The 23,775-nt window shown below is 41.6% G+C and overlaps 2 protein-coding genes across 5 annotated transcripts; both read left to right on the top strand.

The window, feature by feature from the left end:
- Positions 1-2,180: 2,180 nt before the first annotated feature.
- LOC129859303 (uncharacterized) lies at positions 2,181-13,923 on the top strand. Of its 4 annotated transcripts, none has more exons than XM_055928917.1 (14): positions 2,181-2,280; positions 3,228-3,324; positions 3,869-4,026; positions 5,123-5,211; positions 5,757-5,809; positions 6,291-6,345; positions 6,719-6,853; positions 7,089-7,186; positions 7,304-7,352; positions 7,443-7,543; positions 7,830-7,916; positions 8,051-8,152; positions 8,364-8,483; positions 11,312-13,923. In XM_055928917.1, the coding sequence occupies exons 2-14, from the start codon at positions 3,262-3,264 to the stop codon at positions 11,360-11,362; spliced, it is 1,161 nt and encodes a 386-aa protein (XP_055784892.1). In that variant the 5' UTR covers positions 2,181-2,280; positions 3,228-3,261; the 3' UTR covers positions 11,363-13,923. The 4 variants fall into 4 exon arrangements, with proteins under 4 accessions (XP_055784892.1, XP_055784891.1, XP_055784894.1 ...); XM_055928916.1 differs by lacking the exon at positions 2,181-2,280 and adding an exon at positions 2,771-3,025; XM_055928918.1 differs by lacking the exon at positions 2,181-2,280 and having other exon boundaries at positions 3,240-3,324; positions 3,874-4,026.
- Positions 13,924-14,616: 693 nt separating this feature from the next.
- On the top strand, positions 14,617-22,885 carry LOC129859304 (annexin A13-like). The gene is made up of 11 exons (XM_055928920.1): positions 14,617-14,754; positions 15,751-15,826; positions 16,014-16,108; positions 16,711-16,881; positions 17,001-17,034; positions 18,074-18,153; positions 18,464-18,532; positions 18,618-18,719; positions 18,940-19,015; positions 19,273-19,385; positions 21,179-22,885. The coding sequence occupies exons 1-11, from the start codon at positions 14,632-14,634 to the stop codon at positions 21,296-21,298; spliced, it is 1,059 nt and encodes a 352-aa protein (XP_055784895.1). The 5' UTR covers positions 14,617-14,631; the 3' UTR covers positions 21,299-22,885.
- Positions 22,886-23,775: the final 890 nt, after the last annotated feature.

Raw genomic sequence — 23,775 nt, 5'->3', positions numbered from 1 at the left:
TTGAAATATTGTGGAAACAATGCTGATTCAACCAGTTTTTTCCCAGTGGGTTTGTTACAGAAGTAAAAGGACCGGGTCTGGTGTTGATTAAACAAACAAGATATATGGCTTATAGCAGCGATATGAGATTCAGCACAAGATTCAGCACAAAAGTATGGCATTCAGCACCACAAAATAGTGGACAGCGGCCGTCTGTTACAACCCGTCCACACTCGGCGAATCTCAAGATTAGTATAGCTAGCCTGCTGCAGCTATCTTAAATTTTTCAACCCAAACCTTGAGAATTATAAATAATAGGAAATTATTCTGCAAGTGATTAAACCATACATTTCCGGTGCCCGTAATTGTTTGAAACGGTACGCCTACAGTGCTCAAGGTGATCATGCTTTTCTGATTAACTGCTTGTGTTTTTATAACATATTTCTTTCTTTGGGGATTTTCTTGGCAATTGGAATTCATTTATGGGTAAATCTCATAGTCCATTGGATTATCTATTCAATAAATAGGATTGTAACATCTCAGAGTAATATAATTCAAATAATCAAATCCGTATAGTATTAACGTAACCAGCACAGCCAGTGGGTAGACCGCCACCCACAGAGATCTGTAGCTCTTCATTTTATCCTCAACAAATCCCAATTCTGGTCCGGACACCTACACAGCTTTTTCACCACCGCTGTCATCACTACTAGAGGGTCCCCCGTGTTGCGTAGGGGTTCCATGACTCACCACGCTCCATTGTTGAGCACCCCCGTCGTCCGCCCGCGACTAGACAGCGCCGTTGTTAAAGTAATGAATGTGTAATCTATTTGCCCATTATTTCTCCATGTCAAGGTTTAGCCCGATTGATTGTGTTAAATTGAGATGAACTGCTGGAAATCAGATGCTTTGGGTAATGGCATGTTGACCTGCTATTACGCACATGTAGGTGTTTAGCCTGTGTCACGCTGCAAGGGAAACAAACACATCAAGCAACACGTGTGTGTATGGGCCATAGTCATCTGTAGGCTTCACACGTCATTAAAATAATACATTTATCTGCATTGGATGCCTCAATCTTCTGGATGTCCTTAACTGTGAGGCCATAATAATGATATGGATGTGTTTTACTTAAATTAATCAATAATCGTGATTGCAGTGATGAAATGACATAGCAAATGATATAGGCCTATCATGTAACACGACAGGACATAGGCTATTACCCTACTTAGTACTACCTGGCCTCATATTGTAAACACTATAGCACATCTTTGCAATACTGCACATCAAATCAACAAAATGAGGATCAAGACTTATTGAAATTAATAGCCTGATGCATATTCATTGAGATTTTGAGACCAGCTTATTATGCTTGAATGGTTAGTTATAAAACATTGTTTGTAACACCTTTTCAGCCAACCACTTTCACTTGTCATCAATAATCCCCCATTTAAAAGTTGGGAGACATTGTATTTTGTGCATCATAATAAGTTATTATGTGAGCGAGATACACAATCAGACATCATCTTTATTTATGTCCATTCTCTGGTGCTAATGAAGGACTTTTGCTGAATGTAATTTCCACAAAAAGTACCATGTCTATCTCTGTGTTCAAGAGGCAACAGGTGCAATCTACCAAATTAATTGAGCAGTTTCAATAACAATGCATATAATATGTGAGCTATTGTCTCGATTAAATATGATTATAGACTAACTTACTGTCATTATCAAAATCTGTTTTAAACATGCAATATATTTATATGGGGGGGGGGGGGGGGGGGGGGTTGTCAGTGTCTGACCAATAGAAATGTAAGACTATTGTTATTTATCTATACTGTTTGGGAGGTCATTGAGGGATTGTCGTGTTCAAATAAGCAAATTAACACATATAGCATTGATTCAGGAATTGAGGAAGCTTAGAGGTTAGATTGACGTACACAAGCCAATGAACTGAACACATAGTAGTCTATAGACTCCAATTAGAACATGAACAGAAAATGCTGGGTCATGATTTCCTCAGGCCAACCTCAAAAGTCTCCACACTCCTCATTGAATGGTGACTATTTCCCAAATCATCTTTCTTCTGTCTTGTCTTTCTCCTTCACTTTGCTATGATTAACTGCATGCCCCTGTGGCACCTTCCCCCAATTAAAAGTTCCTTTCAGCAGCCTCTTGTCTTGTGTGGAGAGAAGACCATTTCTGTGAGAAATATCTGTGTGCGCCTGCCAGAAAATACTGTCTGCTCGTTGGAAGCACACCCACACCTTCTCCACCCGCACCAGTTTTATAAGATTGTGTAGGGTAAGTCTATAGTATGTGTGCGTGTGTGTGTGTGTGTGTGCATGCCTGCGTGCGTGCGTGCGTGTGTGTGAGAGAGAGAGAGTGTGTGAGAGAGAGGGGGGCATTTGGCTTACAGTCAGTTGCCTATTTATTGCTATTAGATTGAAATGGCTTCTCTTAGGGTAATAAAGTGATGATTATTTGACGTAAGCCTTTATTGTTAGTAGTTTGGACTTGAATGTGTGGAGCTTATGACCCTATGCAATCAATACCAATAGGCTATCTGTTTCGTGCTGCAGTAAAGGATTTGAATGTCTGTAGCCTTTAAGACACAGTTGGCTATTTTCTAATCTATAACACTTGCATCCTCGCTTCAAGAGCGTTGTTTAGTATACTATTACATTTTCGTACATCGACTTTGCTAGAACGGGTTCTCAACCTGAGGGAAATCAGTGGTTGTGCACTGACCCCTCGTGGATACAACCAGCAGGCTACTGTCACAGAAACGAGGAAAACATGAATGAAAGCAGTGCGCAGTTTAGGCCTACTTGATGAAGAAATCAGAGACGCGCGTTGTCATGGCATTCGGCATTTATGACGTAATGATAAAGTAGATCGCAATGTTCTATATCAATTTAGCGCCATTCGCGACACCATCTTTGTCGCTTTCTCCCAAATTCCCATTTCTGATCGGTTTCTATCATCTGAGTCGTCTGCGGTCCAAAATTATTATTTTATGTGCGAGTGTTATATAAGATCAGTTCTTGTAAGTATTGACTGTATGAATTTAAATTATTTTATTTGAGTTGTTTTATCTAATGAAGAAGCTCTCAAATATGTTTATTATGACCACTATAGTTAAGCAGTCTGCCTGCATTTTGATTTATTCTCATAAATCAATGATATATCACCTTGATTAATGCTGTAGGCTACTGAATTACTTCTCATGATTTGGTTTGTTTCAAAAGTTGGCCTACATCAGATCTACCATCAAGGGAAAGTATGGAGACTCCGGAAAGTGACCAGTTCAAACCTACTCAGGAAATGCAGTGTCCATCAATTGTGGTGTGTATTTATTCCACATGCATGGGGATTGCGTACTGTAGGGCAGGCAATGTCATTCTATGCTTCCCTCATTCATATTGTAGGAAACCACTTGGAGTGATGTTTATGCCACTGCCCATGTTAAATCATCACCCTAAATAAAATAAAGACAAAATAAAGTTATGTAAGAAAGAATAGACCGACAGAGTTCATTTCAAGAAGTGAAGAGTTATTTCGATAGTCAAATCTATGACTTGAATTTGGTTGACAATAAACGTATAATGTTAATGTCGTAAACCACAAGGTTCCATGGTTGAGATGTGTATAGGCTGTGGGGTCCATCCTGGTCATTCCCTAGCCACACCCGTAACCACTTCCTTGTTTAGAAACCGACTTGATTTTGCAATTTCGTTTGTGACTCTTGGCCTGATCCTACAATCTTCATGTGAGTGCATTTTGGGGAATTTTGGTTAGATTCTCTATGGCAACTGATTCATCTGTGAATGCACGTGATGCCTTTTAGTGCTGATTGACCATTAAAATGTTGTCTGTGCACTGGATGAAGGGCAGGCGAAGTGTGGAGATGAAAAGTGTCACGAAGGAGTTCTTCTGTCTCACTGGTGAGACGGACCAAGGGAGGGTGAGTGTGTCAACACGTGGAGCCAGTATGAGGAGCAGCCACACTCCTGGACACTGCCAAGGGAGTGAATCTGTGCTGCGCAGGTGAGTACTTCCCGTTTATTGGCATGCTAGTTAAGTATAGGTAGCAGCGTCCCGGACTGGTCTCGGAGTAGTAGGCGTGTCGAAAGAAATGGGAAAAATACATTTTGATTGAACAGGGTTTTTGCCAGTGCCACTGTTTAGAGTAGCCTATTTGTTCAGTCGCTTTCCGGAAGTGCATGGAGGATGCTAAAGCATTTTTAATCACATACAACTCAAACTTTTATGAAAGCGAACATGGCAAATTGTTCCCCTTGTACTAAGTGCCATGAACAGTATTGTTTAGTCTCAATAATTGTCACCTACACACCTCTAACTTATATTAAAGCAATCGTGACGAAACATGAAGATCTGCCTTCAGGGTAACCTAATTGTAATCTCCTGATTTTGTAACGTGCTAGTAGTATCAGACGGGTATCAGTGTAGGCAATTTTCCCGGGAAGCTCACTTCGTAAATTGGTCATCAACTGCAGCCAGGCACGCAACCCATGTCTGCCCTTGTGTTTAGAAATGGGGCATCGACAAGTTTAATAATGGCATTGCTTACACAATTGCAATGGAATGGGATACATGTAAAATGTTTACAACATGAAAGCATGTTAAGATACGTGCATTTACATGCAATGTTTTTCCACTGCCTGAGTTATTTCACGACACCACCATTCTGAGTTTCCCAAACGTCCTCAAATTAATTTCGATGCGCATTTATACACTGTCATGTTTCCACAAATATCTGCACTCGCTGACAGAAAGTCAGACCAATAGATGTGCGCTTTCGATACGCCTACTTTCTTTCGACACACCCAGTCTCTGGCCGCCATATTGGGCTGCAGCTATCCGCTTCTCATGCTAGTACTTACAGTGATTGGCCGACATAGGCCATGAACTGGTGCTTTCAAGACAACTGGGAACTCGGGAGGAACGATGTCATATCATGACGTCAGTGATCTTCAGGTCAGGAAGTCAGAGCTCGAGAAAGCTACCCGAGTTCACTTGGATTGTTCAAAACTATTTTTGTCTTGAACGCTCGGGAAGTTGGATAATTCCGAGTTTCCAGTTGTTTTGAACTCGGCATTAAGAATCAAGAGACTTCTTTCAGGACTGTGACCTTGGATTATAATGATGGTGATGACTATGATGATACAGTGGGAATCGCTGAACATACAACAAAACCAGAAGTCACAGAAGGTAATAATTATTTCACTCTGTACAATAATGTATCAGTTATTGACACTTCTCTCAATTACAGTCTGTTTGCGTCTGTGTTTAGAATGGATGTCAGTCATGGGGGCAAAACTCCCAGAGTTACCAGTTCATAAAAAGGAGACATCAAGAACGGTAACAAGAACAAGGACCTCCCATGACGCAGACACAGAAATCTAGAATTAGTTGAACAATTAAAACATATACATCAATATAATTGATTTGAATTTCAGAAATGTGAGTCACCAAAAGAATATATTCAGCTCCAAAGTGATAAAGGTACAGTGTACACTGTAGACATAATCATGATGTTCTGTTACATCAACAACTACCTATAATCTCTCATGCCAACTAAGAACTACCTAAACAGACTGACGCCTGTTTTGTTTTCAGTCAAAGAAAGAACTAGCTTATGTCCTCAGAATGCCAGTCTGCAGTACTTGGCCTATAACTTTTACAATTTGAACTGCTCTCCTACAGTATACTGTAAATGTTGGCATTTGAAAAAGCATGACGTTTTATTTTATAAGGGATGAGTGTACCAGAAACACAGACAAGGATGAAAGATCAGGCCAAGATACTGGTGAGTCACAACGTACCAGAGGAGGCTGGTGGTAGGAGCTATAGGAGATCTGGCTTATTGTAATGACTGGAATGGAACAGAGTCAAACATGTGATTTACATATGTTTAATGTTGTTTGATACGTTCCGTTTTTTTCCATTGCTGTCACGTCAATGAGCCGTCCCCGTATAACTCCTCCCTCCAGCCTCCTCTGCAACGTACTGTCTGAATCAAGGACAAGTGCCCATAATTACCACCCGCACGTCATTATACACTCTTTTCCCTTGTGTTCTCTCTGAAATTTCAGCATGAATGTTGTATGTTATAATACGTTAAAAAACTTGCTCGTTACCTAAGGTTATGCCATACTTTCTGTTTCATGTTCTTGCTTGATGTCGATGGGCTCTAGCCAAGTACTGCAGTTGAGATTTCTCAAAACCTACTGAAAGCCCTTGCTGTTAGGGCCGCTGTGGTTCACTGTGTTTACGCTATCTGCTTTCAGTTACCACTAAAGCCTTTCAGTGAGGGATATGAGGCTGCATTCCTCAGGGACAGAAGTGAGATCATTATTATTATTATTATTATTAGTCATTTAAACATTACTGTTACAAATGGAGGTATGCGTTATCATCAATCACATTGATGACATAACTTAGTTTCAAGAGATCTGAGTCTCAAACATTGATTATGATAAATGACACTAAGGGAGGTTGAAGATGGGTCGTCCCCAGGCTGGTGTCGTTTAATCAGTATAATTACAAAAAATCCTTGATCATAGATCCTTTTTATGAAATATCTGCCTCCCATTGAGTCATCCCATGATGTCTGTGTTTTGGTACTATCATGATGATGGAGTGTCTTAATGGAGGTTTCCTCTGTGAAGCCACCTGGTTTGTGTCATGGTCCTCTGTCACTTCCTGTGTTTTGCAGTGCGAAGGCTCTGCAGAAGATCAGAACCTCCTTTCTCGCTGTTCTCCCCTACGGAAAGCCTGCAGGACATACTGTACAGGAAAACCAAGCATGTGTTTGACTACACAGTCACGGACATGAAAGACAAAAAGCCTGGTGAGTCAGCCTGATAGTGGGATTTGGAAATAAAATGTATTGAACGCTACAACAAAGAGACAGATAGGATAGCATCTATTGGAAAGGCCTGGGGCCCTATTCAGTCATCATCGGTCACAGGCGTTCAGGATTAATACCAGAAAATATATTTGTATATAAGTATAGTAGTATGATCTTTTTTATTTCACATGCTTTGTACTATAGATTAAATTAATCAAATGATGCCACATTTCAGATGTTTCAAGGTGGGGTTCCAATCTAAGCCAATGTGTTAGACCAGCCCCCTTCCCAGTACGGAAGGGCTTCAATGTATCCACATCTAGGAACAGCCAGGTGAGTAATATACTGTAACTGAGATGATGTTCACACACACACACACACACACACACACACACACACACACACACACACAATGGTACAGTGGTAACCTGTATTTACCTTCTTTTTCAGAGAAGGGAACAATCAATTTATCAGATGACGGTGATCAGAAAAGATCATGGTAAGATCCTATACTAATTCCCTGTGTTTTAATGTACAAAGAAACACACTGGACATACCCAATTGTAAACTGTTCTTGTTCCCACTTTAGTCGGTAGGCCTTTACTGATGCTGAAAGGCAATGCAAGTCTAACCAACATTGATGGAAGCAACAACACGGATTCATTTGCTTATTCATCCAGACTCACAAAGGTATCAGAACCCTTTATTGATATCATGTTGGTATTGATATAGTGAGAATGTCATTAAACTTTTACAGTCCTGAATAAACTAAGCAACATTTTTATAGCGGTTGGCTTTTTTTACTGACATCATTGATAATGAGCCAGTAGTGGTACATGTACTAGCTTCAATTAAACACAGGAGGCCAGTGTTGCTCTACATTTGACTCAATCATCCAACATGCTAAGTTTATTCATATGTGGACCACGTAGGATAGGCTCTGCCATAACAGAATATATTGACATATTTAATCTAGGGAAAACCATCAACCTCTTCTCAGCCAGGATCTGACATCAGGATCCCACCAGTAGTAACCAGGAAGCATTCTGCCATCATCAGAGAGGTAATCACTTTAGAAATTGGTGTGCCCCCCAAAATAAGCTTTTGTCCATGTTAAAAGAGCAGATCATGCTAATTTTGCTGTTTTTCTTTTTCATGTTGAACCATACTCCATGACCAATATGCTGTAACTTATAGGAAAGAAAGATGCACTACTACAAAGACCTGTGTCAGCAGGTGGAGGAGAAGAGACAACAAAAAGTGAGGGAGAGGAGAAGGATTACCACCGCCGAACAAACTGTGAGTCATCGCAAGCATAATGATTCTATGTTACCCATACCTTCTATATAGAGATCGGACAGGAACTTGTCACCTTTTTTAGTCACATGATCCTCATTTTTTTCATGATTGTTTGGAATAATTATACACAACAATGGTCACTGATAGTGATTGACTCAATTGGAAGGACGGACATTGACAGATTGCACTTCAATCGCCTTGTCGTTGGCAGCACAACGAGACAATGCAGTTCTGCACCTGGGGGATGCCAGGGAGCGGAGCCCCAAACTACCACCTGGACTCTGTGAGAAGGAACAAGTTCAGTTGCACAGGAATGATACCCCAGGAACAGGTAACATATCAACATGACGTTTATGTTTAGTAGAGGAGACCAGGGAACAAAGTAAAAGTTTTAGGCTTTTGCTAAGTATGAAAATAATTATGGTTTAGGATCAGGGTTAGGATTAGAATTTTAGGTAAGGATTTAATTGTAACAAATGTTACAATTAACCCCCATTACAACTCTAATCAGAGTCTTAATAATTATTGGCATCAACTATACCAATCAAAATACCTATTTTTATTGATAACAATGATACATGATTAGATACATGGGAAATGTTCTGCAGGTCAATAATCAAAAAAGAGAGCCAGCAAGAATATTTAGAATTCAACCACATTTTTTGTGTGGGGGGGGGGGGGGTCAATAAAACAATTATTTATGGATTTAAGCAAAATTTCCTAGGCAGGTTTATTTTATTTTTATTTTACCGTTATTTTACCATTTAAGTTGACTGAGAACACGTTCTCATTTGCAGCAACGACCTGGGGAATAGTTAGAGGGGAGAGGAGGGGGATGAATGAGCCAATTGTAAACTGGGGATTATTAGGTGACCATGATGGTTTGAGGGCCAGATTGGGAATTTAGCCAGGACACCGGGGTTAACACCCCTACTCTTACGATAAGTGCCATGGGATCTTTAATGACCTCAGAGAGTCAGGACACCCGTTTAACGTCCCATCCGAAAGACGGCACCCTACACAGGGCAGTGTCCCCAATCACTGCCCTGGGGCTTAGGGATATTTTTTTAGACCAGAGGAAAGAGTGCCTCCTACTGGCCCTCCAACACCACTTCCAGCAGCATCTGGTCTCCCATCCAGGGCCTGACCAGGACCAACCCTGGTCAGGTACTGTAGATACATTAGCACATTGAATAACAGCCGTCAAAGTTATTTCTAATTTGAGTTATTTAGTTACTATGTGCCCGTGTTACTTTGTTCCCCAGTCTCCCCCACTACCATTCACTACATAGAAGCAGGTAACCTTTATTAACAGCTTTCAGGGCCCATATTCACAAGATGTCTGAGTTGGAGCACTAATCTAGAATCAGTTTAATTTATTTAAATTTTTTTCTTAGGGGAGAATAAGTTTAGCCTTTTTACATAATTAATAAGATTATATGGACAAGGGGGATCTCATCCTAGACCAGCACTCTTACTTCAAGACCATTTGTGGATCCGAGATTATATCCACTATACAGTGCATTCGGAAAGTATTCAGACTGCTTGACTTTTTCAAATATTTTCTAGCCTTATTCTGAAATGAAAAAAAATACAAAAAAATCCCCCCATGAATACGGGTTGACACAAAACCCATAATGACAAAGCAAAAACAGGTTTTGGGATTTTTTTACAAATGTATTACAAATACAAAACGGAATACCTTCCGAATGCACTGTATAACTGTGCCTTGTAAAGAATCCGTCAATATAAGCAGCATCCGCCTGTCGGCCTTCCGCATCTCCGATGGAAGGTTGCCGAGCTACAGCGGTGTTTGTCAGACCATGAGACATCCCGAAAATCGGTCTTCTGACGAAACGGTTTGGCCTACGGTTTGACCTTTCTATTCTATGGAAAAGGGAGACTCTCACGAACACGATGGTGACTCATCTGAAGTTGGTAACGCTGATGTGCCAACTTCTGTCTGTAGTGTACGAACCATTTGAGCTACAAACTCATTTTAAATCACCACCTCAAAACAATTCCACAACCCCCCCCCCCCTCCTCCTTAGACATTTAGAGGTTTAAAGAAGCCAGTGAAACGTGACACTTTGATTATAGATGATATAGCACCAGGAGTTACCCAGACTTAAAGCAAGTCTTGTTTGAGGTCATTTGAAAAATAACAGGAGAACCGCAATACTCTAGGAGCTCAGATGCAATAATTTAATAACCAACGTTTCGACAGACAAGCTGTCGTCATCAGGGTATAATGAGAAACACTGCGGGTCACTAGTTTATATAGTTTCAAGGGACACACAGGTGTCTGTAATCATGGCTGGGTGTGGCTTGATTATATAGGTTAATTTACAGATATAAATAGAACATTTAAAAAGCATGAACGGATAACATACGATCATAGGTACAATTTGGCTACATAGGCCTACAAACATTTACAATGAATAGCAAAATCACAAGAATGGCTTCAGATCAAAGTCTACGTTGAGACCGACGGGAGCAAGGGTCTTTAAATTAAAGATCCAGGCAGCCACTCGTTTTAACAATACATTTTCAAGGTCACCCCCTCTCCTAGGGAAGGGGACTTGTTCGATGCCGATATAATGAAGGGACAAAATAGAGTGGTTTGCTTCCAAAAAGTGGGACGCAACTGGGTATGTGAGTTTTTGAGTTTTTGCACCTAATGGTGCTTTTGAGATTCTTACTTATAATTCACGCTTCGTTTTACCCACATCATTTTCGTTAGTGGAGTTCAGTACGTGATAACACCTTTGACTGGGATCCGTTTCCCTGTTTTAGGGTGTTTGAAGGATCTGCATTTGTAAGAGCCATTACACTTGTAGTTTCCATCGGGGAGAGGCGCAAATAGACATTGTGCGGGGGTATTTTTGGGTGTTAAATCAGTGTTTACCAATTGATCTCTGAGATTTCTGCCCCGTGAGAATACAACCAAGGGAGGGTCCGAAAACACATTACAGATGCTGTCATCAGATCTTAGAATGTGCCAATGTTTGTGAACAATTCCCTTAATTTGTTCAGAGCACTTTGAATAGCACGTTGTTTGAGGTCATATCATAGTCTGGATGCTGATTCATAGTGACAATTAAACCCTGTTTTGGTGGATAGATGGACCTCTGACTGCTGTCTTTGTTCTCTCCTCAGCTCCGCTGTAAAGGCTTCAGCGGGATCCCTTTTCATCTGCATGTCAAATGACGGCCATTTTATGGTCCCCAGCCCAGACGATTGATGCTCAGCTCAGACAACTGATAAACCCATTAAACTAACGCAGTAGTAGACCAAAACACTACACTCTGCTGACTTTTGTCCCATAGGTGGTAGATAAGTCATCGTTTAGCTGGATTTCAGCACTCCTTGGCACTTGTATCCATTGATTAATTTACTGTTTCAAACTCCCATGCGTGCATAACCACACTCAAAACAATTATGGATCTAAGGTTTTACACATTCTGATGGTGTTCAAATCAGTTGTGATGTACATAAACAGTTTTATATATACACTGCTCAGAAAAATAAAGGGAACACTTAAACAACACAATGTAACTCCAAGTCAATCACACTTCTGTGAAATCAAACTGTCCACTTAGGAAGCAACACTGATTGACAATAAATTTCACATGCTGTTGTGCAAATGGAATAGACAAAAGGTGGAAATTATAGGCAATTAGCAAGACACCCCCAATAAAGGAGTGGTTCTGCAGGTGGTGACCACAGACCACTTCTCAGTTCCTATGCTTCCTGGCTGATGTTTTGGTCACTTTTGACTGCTGGCGGTGCTTTCACTCTAGTGGTAGCATGAGACGGAGTCTACAACCCACACAAGTGGCTCAGGTAGTGCAGCTCATCCAGGATGGCACAACAATGCGAGCTGTGGCAAGAAGGTTTGCTGTGTCTGTCAGCATAGTGTCCAGAGCATGTAGGCACTACCAGGAGACAGGCCAGTACATCAGGAGACGTGGAGGAGGCCGTAGGAGGGCAACAACCCAGCAGCAGGACCGCTACCTCCGCCTTTGTGCAAGGAAGAGCACTGCCAAAGCCCTGCAAAATGACCTCCAGCAGGCCACAAATGTGCATGTGTCTGCTCAAACGGTCAGAAACAGACTCCATGAGGGCCCGACGTCCACAGGTGGGGGTTGTGCTTACAGCTCAACACCGTGCAGGACGTTTGGCATTTGCCAGAGAACACCAAGATTGTCAAATTCGCCACTGGCGCCCTGTGCTCTTCACAGATGAAAGCAGGTTCACACGCACATGTGACAGACGTGACAGTCTGGAGACGCCGTGGAGAACGTTCTGCGTTCTGCAACATCCTCCAGCATGACCGGTTTGGCGGTGGGTCAGTCATGGTGTGGGGTTGCATTTCTTTGGGGGGCCGCACAGCCCTCCATGTGCTCGCCAGAGGTAGCCTGACTGCCATTAGGTACCGAGATGAGATCCTCAGACCCCTTGTGAGACCATATGCTGGTGCGGTTGGCCCTGGGTTCCTCCTAATGCAAGACAATGCTAGACCTCATGTGGCTGGAGTGTGTCAGCAGTTCCTGCAAGAGGAAGGCATTGATGCTATGGACTGGCCCGCCCGTTCCCCAGACCTGAATCCAATTGAGCACATCTGGGACATCATGTCTCGCTCCATCCACCACAGACTGTCCAGGAGTTGGCGGATGCTTTAGTCCAGGTCTGGGAGGAGATCCTTCAGGAGACCATCCGCCACCTCATCAGGAGCATGCCCAGGCGTTGTAGGGAGGTCATACAGGCACGTGGAGGTCACACACACTACTGAGCCTCATTTTGACTTGTTTTAAGGACATTACATCAAAGTTGGATCAGCCTGTAGTGTGGTTTTCCACTTTAATTTTGAGTGTGACTCCAAATCCAGACCTCCATGGGTTGATATTTGATTTCCATTGATAATTTTTGTGTGATTTTGTCGTCAGCACATTCAACTATGTAAAGAAAAAAGTATTTAATAAGAATATTTAATTCATTCAGATCTAGGATGTGTTATTTTAGTGTTCCCTTTATTTTTTTGAGCAGTGTATACACACACACATAAATGCTACAGTGGTAATTGACAGATCATGGTGAGATAATGAATAGAAACAGTGGCTCACTAAAGATAAGATTGTACACAAAAAAGCTCCTAACTGGTCGCGGAAGCGATAAGATACTGTCTGCCTACAGTCAAAGAATTCTTATTTTTTTCATCATATTTTTTACCATTTTATATGAGTAATTTTGTATATATTGCAGCCAGAGTTGTAGTGAAATAAAACTCTCCTGTCAGATAAAGAGAGTGGGTGGAAAGAATTGAGAAAGTCTTAATGTCAATGCTTTGTAGGTGAAGTGATGTGGAAATCTATCCTCTGATGCTGACCTAATATTTGGGTTGAATGATTCACAAAGAAACAATGGGTAGTGTAACTATAGTATTTACAAAAAGCTTTTCAACATGAGGACCGATGCACAAACGAGCACTGATACAGTAAGCTGCTCTTCAGGTGGCCACTAACATTTGTATATACAATGTACTACAATGATGACATAACATGCGACTATAGGTATTTTTATCCGTATAAAATATAGCTGATTGATCATTGTCTAATACATAGTAAATGTATGTTCTAATGCCTTATTGTCATCCACAAACTTCCTGTAAGGGTAATTAATTACAGTAAAGTTGATAACATTGAATAGGTTGTTCCTGTTGGTGCTGTCAGGTTGACTTGCACATTAAAATCCAAGAGGGTGAGTCACTCTCTCTAATTGTTCTGTTGCTGTGGCATTGGGATATTTAATTGTCCCATGGTTTTTTAGGCCAACTGGGTTTAATTTCAGTGGGGACAGCATTATTTTCCTCCAGTGGGTGGCTAATTAACATAGAGAGAATTCTAAAGTGCATGGAAGAAGCTGTGATTAAACTGTAGGCTACCAGGTTTGTAATTTCAATGAACAGCAGCCTGCCTAATCAACACGAGAGGTGGCTGTGAAAAGGTGTCTAGCTGTCACTGTGATACTCGGGACATAAATCCTGATCTTACTGTTGTATTGGTTAGTGTGGGTGGACAGTGGGCACGCACAGACATCAATACTGTCAGCAGGTTTCTTTGGAAAGTTTTAGTAGGTCTAGCTCTTAGGCTACTTGATTTACTTGTATCTTTTTAGTAATTATTGATATATCCATATTTACAAGTATAGACAATTGGAGCACAAAGTTCATATATTTTATTATTCTGAGTAGCATATGTATTAATGTAGTCTCTTGGAATCATCTTTGAGTATAACATAGTTTGGAGAATACTAATCTGTTTAATTTATCACCATAGTAATCGTAAATGTAGTTTTGTGTTCATAACATTTCAAAATAAAGGATGAAAATCGCAGAGGCGCCTTTCGAGTCGCTACCTCCGATGTAAGTAAATGGTTAACTGAAGGAGGTGCTTTCAATTCCGTTATATTTCTGCGCGATGACGTTGCACATTCGTGTCACTCGCCAGTCCTTCCACAACTACGATAAAGAATCCGACTCTCGCCAGCTACCGAAGACTCACAACAGCGGGACAAACATTTCGAAAATGGGCAACTGTCAAGTGAGTACCATGCTTGATTTTTACGCACCAAATGTAGGCCTATGCTGAAATTGCGGCTAGAAATGCGAATTAAATGTTAAAATTTAGGCCCCTAACGTTATCCTATGGTCAGAAGAAAGACATCTCGAAGATGTGGAAAAAACGTAGTAAAATAAGGCGTATCTATTGAAATTATAGGCCTATAAAATACGTTGAATACATTTCTACAATTGCTGTGTAAATGTTTCATTGTAAGGGATATGGACATCTTCATCAAAACGATTATCCAAACGACGTTCCACACTAATCTCAAGTAAAATCTCGCGTAATTTGGTCAACTACGTGCAGAATGTGGAGATTACACGCTACTACAATTGAATGCGGGGTTATGGATCACTTTCTGAGAGATTTTTTTAAAATCCACATAGCCTTTGAAATGTGACAGTGAGGCAGGGGAAAAGCAGAGGAAGTGGCCACTCTGCGGAATTCGTCACAATCCCGTTAGATGAATGTAGGCCTAAACAATGAGTGAATCCGAGAGGAAGGGCACGGATGGGAGTAGGGGGATGAGTGTGTTTCCATTGTCCTCTCAATTTCGCCTATGGGGCGCTGCGCCCTTCTACTTTGTTTGGTTAAAACACGGCAGCGGCCAAATTCCTGAGCCAGTGCATTTCTTGCCATTGCAGTTCATTGCGTTCTCCCCCTCCCATGTCATGTTACATTCTAATAGGCTTACTGCTGTTTTATAACATATGTGAACAATTGATTCAAAACTTTAAAGCTATTCAAATGTCCAATATTTTGTTGATTTGAGGGGTGGCAGACATGAAGAACTAGGCTAAGGGAAAGCAGAGATGACCGTTTCTGTTGTAGTGTGTTACAATAGATTAGGCCTACTAAGTGTGTATTTTTTTAAATTCCCAACATAACATTGAGATACAATGGTGGTGGTTGTGTTGATATTAGCATTTTATTGTCCTGTTTATGTCATAACAACAAGAAATATGTTCATTTCAGCCCACTATCGTGCCATATGAGGGGTTTGATGTTATGGCTGATATAAAGGCCATACGCAAAGCTTGTAAAGGCTTGGGTAAGTTGTGATCTTTTTAGTTCATATATAATTCTGGCATTCCAGGGATGCTTCTGCTCAGTGAGTGAGAGATTGTTTGGAACAGTCTGTCAATGTGTGTTTGCCTATAATTAACATATCTGTGCGAATGCTGTTTAAAGGTACAGTGTGGCACCAGTTTATTTATTGATTGTGTCCTGTTGTGCAGGCACTGATGAACAAGCCATCATTGACATACTGGCTAACCGCTGTGCAGCCCAGCGGATGGAAATTAAACAAGCCTATTTTGATAAATATGACGATGTGAGTATCAAACACATTTTATTAGAAGTAGAAGAATCTGACCATAGCACCGGTTCCAATCCAAGTGCCAATGGCGTTTAGCAAACTCCAGGCGGTGCTATGGTCAGATGACATGAAAATAGAGGTCTTTGGTCACAAATATCAGTCGTGTGTTTGGTGTCTCAAAACCTATGCAGAAAAGAGCCTCATACCTGCTGTAAAATATGGTGGTGGATCTTTGATGTTATGAGGCTATTTTGCTTCCACTTGTCCTATGTTAATGTCTAAGACATTTTGAAGTATTAGGACATTTTAGCCCAAAACCTGGTCGCCTCTACCAGGAGGCTGAAACTTTGCTGCAAGTGGATCTTCCAGCAAGACAATCACCCCAAGCACACATCAAAATCCACAAAGCTATTGTTAATTGACCACAAAATCAACATTTTGCCTTGGTCTTGGACTTGAACCCCATTGAAAACCTGTGGTTTGAATTGAAGAGCAAGGATATCAAGGATCTGGAAAGATTCTGTATGAAAGAATGGTCAGAGATCCCACCCCCCCAATGTGTTCTACAATCTCACCCCCCCAATGTGTTCTACAATCTCTCTCTTTCTCTGGAGAAGGAGTTGGTGGATGTGCTGAAGAGTGAGCTGGGGGGGAACTTTGAGAATGCCGTCCTGGCCATGTTGGACCCTCCAGTCGTCTATGCGGTGAAGGAGCTCAGGAGGGCCATGAAGGGAGCAGGCACTGATGAGGATACTCTGGTGGAGATTCTGTGCACTGCCACAAATGCTGTACGTTTCAGTTTCATTCTGAATAGAATCTTTTAAGTCATGTGAAATAGAAAATGCTGTTCAAGATTTAAAAACATAATGGTCTGCTTAAGAGGATTTATTTTTCTCTTTTCCGACAGGATATTCACATGTTCAAAGAATGCTACTTTCAGGGTAAGTATCAATTTCACCCTCACACTGAACCTTAAAGCTGGAATCTTTAATGGTGAAACAGCCACATCCAGCCAGTACCAATGCTCCCCTCACTCAATCAAGTTGTCTTTTTACATAATTATTTCTAACAGAATACTTACCAGGGTTGTGAACGCAGGAGGACACTCATTGGTCTCCAGTTAATAGTTGGCATAACTTGAGAGGCCCATAAGGCTTTGTAGCATACAGGTCACATGATCAAAATCTAGAACAGTGACTAAAGTTCTAAAGGTACCTGCTGTGCTAGGCGGTGATACAGCCTGACAGGGTGCTCTCAATGGTGCGTCTGTAGACGTTTGTAAGGCCAAGCTGTCTGTGTGAATGGACCCTTTTAGGTTGCCAGTGGCGTGCACACCGAGGAACTTGAATCTTTTGAACCGCTCTACTGTAGCCACGTCTACGTGGATGGGGGCGTGCTATCACTTTTGTCTCCAGTAGTCCACAATCAGCTCCTTTGTTTTTGTTGAGGGAGAGGTTATACTCCTGGCACCACTCCGTCGTTGCACAGGGGAGGTTTCAGTCACAGGGTACCTAGCTTAGTGATGAGCTTTGAGGGCACTATGTTGTTGAAGGCAGAGCTGTAGTCCATGAACAGCATTCGCGAACGCTGCCATCTATCCAGGTTTTTGGGTTTGGATACGTTCTAACTGAATCGGGGTCGTTCTGTTTCCATTCTGCCCATCCTGTTGTTTTCTGTGCTGCTGATTCACTTTTGATTAGGGTTGCGATTTAAAAAAAAGAGAGAAAAAAATTGTTTTAAAAACACTTCTTGTTTTTATGACACCCATAATGACAAGATGTTTTTTTTAACCACAATCCTGAGTCAGAAGTTAATCAGCAGCACAGAAAACCACAAACGGTTGGGAAGAATCTTAACAGAATGACACCCGCTTTCCACAATGGCTCAAATGGAATAATGACATCAGCAGTTATAAATAACAAGGGAACTCCCATTCCTCTGCCCTTAATCTCATATTATCTCTGTCTGTGACTTCTCTAGTGCATGAACGGGACCTGGAATCAGATGTCGAAGGGGACACTAGTGGAGATGTGAGAAACCTGCTCACTGCTCTTTTACAGGTAAGTGGCCCCATGGTTTTACGCTTGGACTCTTGCCATGTAACACAATTCGATTTCTTTGGACTGAAATCGAGCTCCCTCTGCCTGACCTCTCTCTTAACCCCAAGTCTCTCTCTTTCGGTCTCTCTTCCTGTCTCACACACACACACACACACACACACACACACACAAACACTGGCTGGTTGGCAGTCTGCCTGCTTTTCCGATTTCCTTTCATTAGTAAAATGGAGGCCAGATACAATATCCTGAGCCAGACAGAAAGGCTACATTTCATCTCACCACAGAAGTCAGTGAAAGCTTTCTGTTCTAGGGCACCAGAGATGAGAGTTACGATGTGGATGAGGGTCTGGCTGAAGCAGATGCCACCGCCCTGTTTGAGGTATTGCACGGAGAAGTACATTCAAGAAACAGTAATATCAAGAAGTGGATTTACCCGTTTCATTTCAATCATATTTACTATTTAGGCTGGTGAGGGATGTTTTGGAACGGATGAATCCACTTTCAGCTTCGTCCTGGCCAACCGAAACTACCTTCAGCTACAGGCCACCTTCAAGGTGTATGAGCAGGTGGGTCCACTATTAGCAGCCTATGTCTGTTCACACAAGCTGAAATGAGTGCCTTGAATATTTATAGATATAAATAATAATATATGGTTATACTTCAGTGTAGTTTATTTAGAACCTGTGATAAGTCTATTTAATTGGAAGCACATCAGGCTCCTTTTGTTGTAGCTACCCTCTGTACCAGTGTTTCTGCTTATATCCATTCCCTCCCTGCTTTCCCCAGCTCTCTGGAACAGAGATTCTGGATGCCATTGATAATGAGGTCTCTGGGACACTGAAGGACTGCTACATCACACTTGGTATGTATACAAGTTGGCTTGTGTGGGTGCAGAGATCATCTGAGGCCAGAGACACCGAAGGGATGCATGTGACTTGAGTAAAGTGGGTATTACTCACTATTTAGTTGGTTGTGTGGGTGGCTGTTCAGAATTTCCTTTAGCTAGCCTGCGTTTGTTCAAAATGTGAAATGGTGTTTTACAATACAGGCCTAAAAAACAGTAATGAATTAGAAGTAACTGACAGTATATTTGAATGCCTTTTGATGATGTATTTTCAGTGAGGGTTGCTAAAAACCCTCAGCTGTATTTCGCCCGGCGACTGAATGAAGCCATGAAAGGAGCAGGCACTGATGAGGACACCCTCATCCGCATCCTTGTATGCCGCTCTGAGGTACAGTAACATATGGATCCAAACTCTCTGACAGAACCTTAGCTTGGTTCTATCAGACACCAAATAATTTGACAACTGACTACATTGTGATTACATGCATCTAAGTGATTTTTGAATACTTTTTGTTATGGACACGTGATAATTTCTCCATAGCACATTTTTAAAACCGGGGGAGTCTATGCTATCAAGCAAGGCTATACTAACTTTGTGGACTACCATGGCAACACTTGAAGGCATTATAAACTCAGCAAAAAAAGAAACGTCCTCTCACTGTCAACTGTGTTTATTTTCAGCAAACTAACATGTGTAAATATTTGTATGAACATAAGATTCAACAACTGAGACATAAACTGAACAAGTTCCACAGACATGTGACTAACAGAAATGGAATGGAATAATAGAACAAAGGGGGGGGGGGGTCAAAATCAAAATTAAGTCGGTATCTGGTGTGGCCACCAGCTGCATTAAGTACTTCAGTGCATCTCCTCATGGACTGCACCAGATTTGCCAGTTCTTACTGTGAGATGTTACCCTGCTCTTCCACCAAGGTACCTGCAAGTTCCCGGACATTTCTCGGGGGAATGGCCCTAGCCCTTACCCTCTGATCCAACAGGTCCCAAATGTGCTCAATGGGATCCGGGCTCTTTGCTGGCCATGGCAGAACACTGACATTCCTGTCTTGCAGGAAATCATGCACAGAACGAGCAGTATGGCTGGTGGCATTGTCATGCTGGAGGGTCATGTCAGGATGAGCCTGCAGGAAGGGTACCAATTGAGCATTGAGATTGCCTGCAATGACAACAAGCTCAGTCCGATGATGCTGTGACACACCACCCCAGACCATGACGGACCCTCCACCTCCAAATCGATCCCGCTCCAGAGTACAGGCCTTGGTGTAACGCTCATTCCTTCGACGATAAACGCGAATCCGACCATCACACTTGGTGAGACAACCGTGACTCGTTAGTGAAGTGCACTCTTTGCCAGTCCTGTTTGGTCCAGCAACGGTGGGTTTGTGCCCATAGGCGAAGTTGATGCTGGTGATGTCTGGTGAGGACCTGCCTTACAACAGGCCTAAAAGCCCTCAGTCCGCCTCTCTCAGCCTATTGTGGACAGTCTGAGCACTGATGGAGGGATTGTGCGTTCCTGGTGTAACTCGGCAGTTGTTTTTGCCATCCTGTACCTGTCCCGCAGGTGTGATGTACGGATCCTGTGCATGTGTCACATGGTCTGCCACTGCGAGAACGATCAGCTGTCCGTCCTGTCTCCCTGTAGTGCTGTCTTAGGCGTCTCACAGTATGGACATTGCAATTTATTGCCCTGGCCACATCTGCAGTCCTTATGCCTTATTGCAGCATGCCTAAGGCACGTTCACGCAGATGAGCAGGGACCCTGGGCATCTTTCTTTTGGTGTTTTTCAGAGTCAGTAGAAAGGCCTCTTTAGTGTCCTAACTTTTCATAACTGTGACCTTAATTGCCTACCGTCTGTAAGCTGTTAGTGTCTTAACGACCTTTCCACAGGTGTATGTTCATTAATTGTTTATGGTTCATTGAACAAGCATGGGAAACGGTGTTTAAACCCTTTACAATGAAGATCTGTAAAGTTATTTAGATTTTTACTAATTATCTTTGGATGACAGGGTCCTGAAAAAGGGACGTTTCTTTTTTTGCTGAGTTTACATGGCTCAGGGAATTGTGTAATCATTAAGAAAATGCCCCTTCTAGACTACTTGACTTGGAATCTAAAAGCAGACAAATGTCAGCTAAAGAGATATGTGTATTCTGTTCAACAGTATGATCTGGAGACCGTTAAAGACATGTACCTGGAGAAGTATGACATGTCCCTGAAGGACGCCATCAAATCTGAGTGTGGTGGGGACTTCAAACGTCTCCTGCTGGCTATCTGCCATTGAGCGAGAGAGAGAGAGAGTGGCGAGAGAGCAGAGTGCCTGAAAGGGACCGAGGGTGCTCCTGCTCACTCCTGGACAAACTAACGCTACTTACAATCGGTCCCACTGTCCTCAAGCATGCGACATTCTCGGATAGGGCAGGGGGTGGAACTTGAGATAGCTCAAATCCAGCTGGTTCTCCTGATTTGGCATTGATGTCTAGGTTCCCTACAAAAGTGTTATCAATATGTGTCTGCTATATTTGATCTACTTATCCAAAGGCAGTTGGATGCTCATAACATACCATGTGGTGTGATTGGTTTTGATCGAGAGGAGTGCTAGGATTAGAGACTTACCTTAGACCAGCGATCCACAGTACCAGTGAAACTTAGTAGCCCTTGTCCTTGATATTCTGTTTACTGTGTACACTTGTGACTAGATCTGACATTCCTAAATTCTCTTTTCTGCAGGTAAATTGAAGTTCAGTAGGATCAGGTGGTTCAGTGCTTGGCAGGAAGGTCAGTCTGCACACAAAAGGGCATTTGTAGGAACTAGAACAGGGTGTAGCTGGAAGATTACAGTTATAGCATTGTATTGGACGTATCTGTCTTACACAGATGAGACCTATTCCATGGAGCAGTGATCATATTTTTGAGCTTGCATTTAAAATGAACAAACATTTTGTCCATGCTTAGTGAGACACCAATTGGATTTGATCTATCCAGTGCCAGTATCTTCCACCCCAAACTCCATCTTCAGTATTAACAAGTGTTTATAAACTGTTAGCTAGCTAGTTATATGCAATCTGTCCATCTACCTTGAAGTTATAACTTAAATGAAGGAGAAATGAAAGTGTCCTTATGAAGCAATGGTATTTTATATGACACGAATCAATGCACATATATTTTTTAAATAATCAACACTACCACTCCAAAGATTAAGTACAGTGTAATTCTACTGTCTGATTAATCTTCACGGTGTCAGTCAAAAACAGTTATTTAATCCCAAAAAAGTAACTGTACATTGACTTCATGCTTCAATATGTTGCAGGCAAGGGAAACTGCTGTGACAAATCTTCAACACCTCATAAAATGTTTGTATTGCAGAACTAAAACTATTAACTGCATTAAGACTGCAGTATTATGTATCATTTAAATGTGTTTAAAGATTTACTGTACCGGTATACACAAGAAGGTGTTTGAAAAGATCTCGGAAGGTATTTGAGAAAAAGATTTAGACTTGTACCTTTGAAGTATCTAAACTCTTTGAATAACATGGTCTAAAATGTTATGACCACTGTCACTTCTGTGTCCCATAACGGCAGCAGTATTTTTAACATATTCCTATATTAGGAATGAGGTCATATTAGAAAGTCCTGTAATCTCAGCTGAATAACTTGAGATAGTTGTAACAATTTATAATGCTGGCTAGGCTACTATGAATTCCATGCAAGAGAGGATAATGTCAACAGGGTTCAGACCGTGCACACCTGCCCTTATGGAAAGATATGGAATAGGGACCAATATTTGCCTCTGTATCAGCAAAATAATTAGTTTGGTAACAAATAAACACATGCAAATTACAGAATAAAATTGATGTTCAAAAAGTGTATATATATATATATTTCTTTGTGAACATGGGTCTGTTTATGGAATCACATTTTACTGTACCTATTCAATACGTTTATTGGCCTAGATAAAGGCATACATAAATATCATTAGTGTAAAAGGGGAAATGTTACACTCACTGCAAAGTGCTCGTGTTTCAAAGTTGAAGCTCATTTACTGCATATCTACACAATTGCTAAACTGTAAAATGCTATTTGGAGCTTCATTCACCTCAGTCGATAGGGGACTAAACATTCTATGAACACGTCATACAGCATTTAGCTGCAACGCACTAGCTCGGCACCAGTATTAAAAACTATAGTTTAGTGCCCTGTAATTTCTATGGACAGCTGGGACACTTTTCAGCTATGAATGAACCCAGCGTTAAACGGCAGCAATTCGCCCATTGGTCGATGCAATTTATAGACTGCACAGGGAAGACAACCTTCTGTCCTTATAATACAGTTTGTTTCATGCTCTCTGTGATGAGTCTTTGGATGTGTTCCCCTCCTTAGATGTTGCATGCATCAACCAATGGTTACATGCCACCTCATCGACTGTTCTGTCAGAGACCAGATTGCTATATTGTGGGTTGTGTTCCTCTGCTCAGAGAAATGACTGTATATGAATGGACAAAGCCATTGATCACGTGAAACCATTCATTCCTATGTGAAGACTGAAAAGCGCATTGAAGCCAAATGAAGTCAGTTAAGATGGCGTCTCATGGAGACATACAATGCTCAGTTTAAGATATTCTAGGAAGTGACGTTGCTGGCAAGCTCAGTGCTGCCCCCTCATTGAGTAACTCAAATTGAAGGCTGAATTGGGTACTGCAGACTGCAATTAGTAACTAGATTATCCATATACAGTGGGGCAAAAAAGTATTTAGTCAGC

Source organism: Salvelinus fontinalis, chromosome 7 (assembly GCF_029448725.1).
Source record: "Salvelinus fontinalis isolate EN_2023a chromosome 7, ASM2944872v1, whole genome shotgun sequence".
In the NCBI taxonomy this organism is placed as follows: Eukaryota; Metazoa; Chordata; class Actinopteri; order Salmoniformes; family Salmonidae; genus Salvelinus; species Salvelinus fontinalis.
Note: the sequence above shows the minus strand (reverse complement) of the source record. Positions and strands in the feature narration are given on the sequence as shown.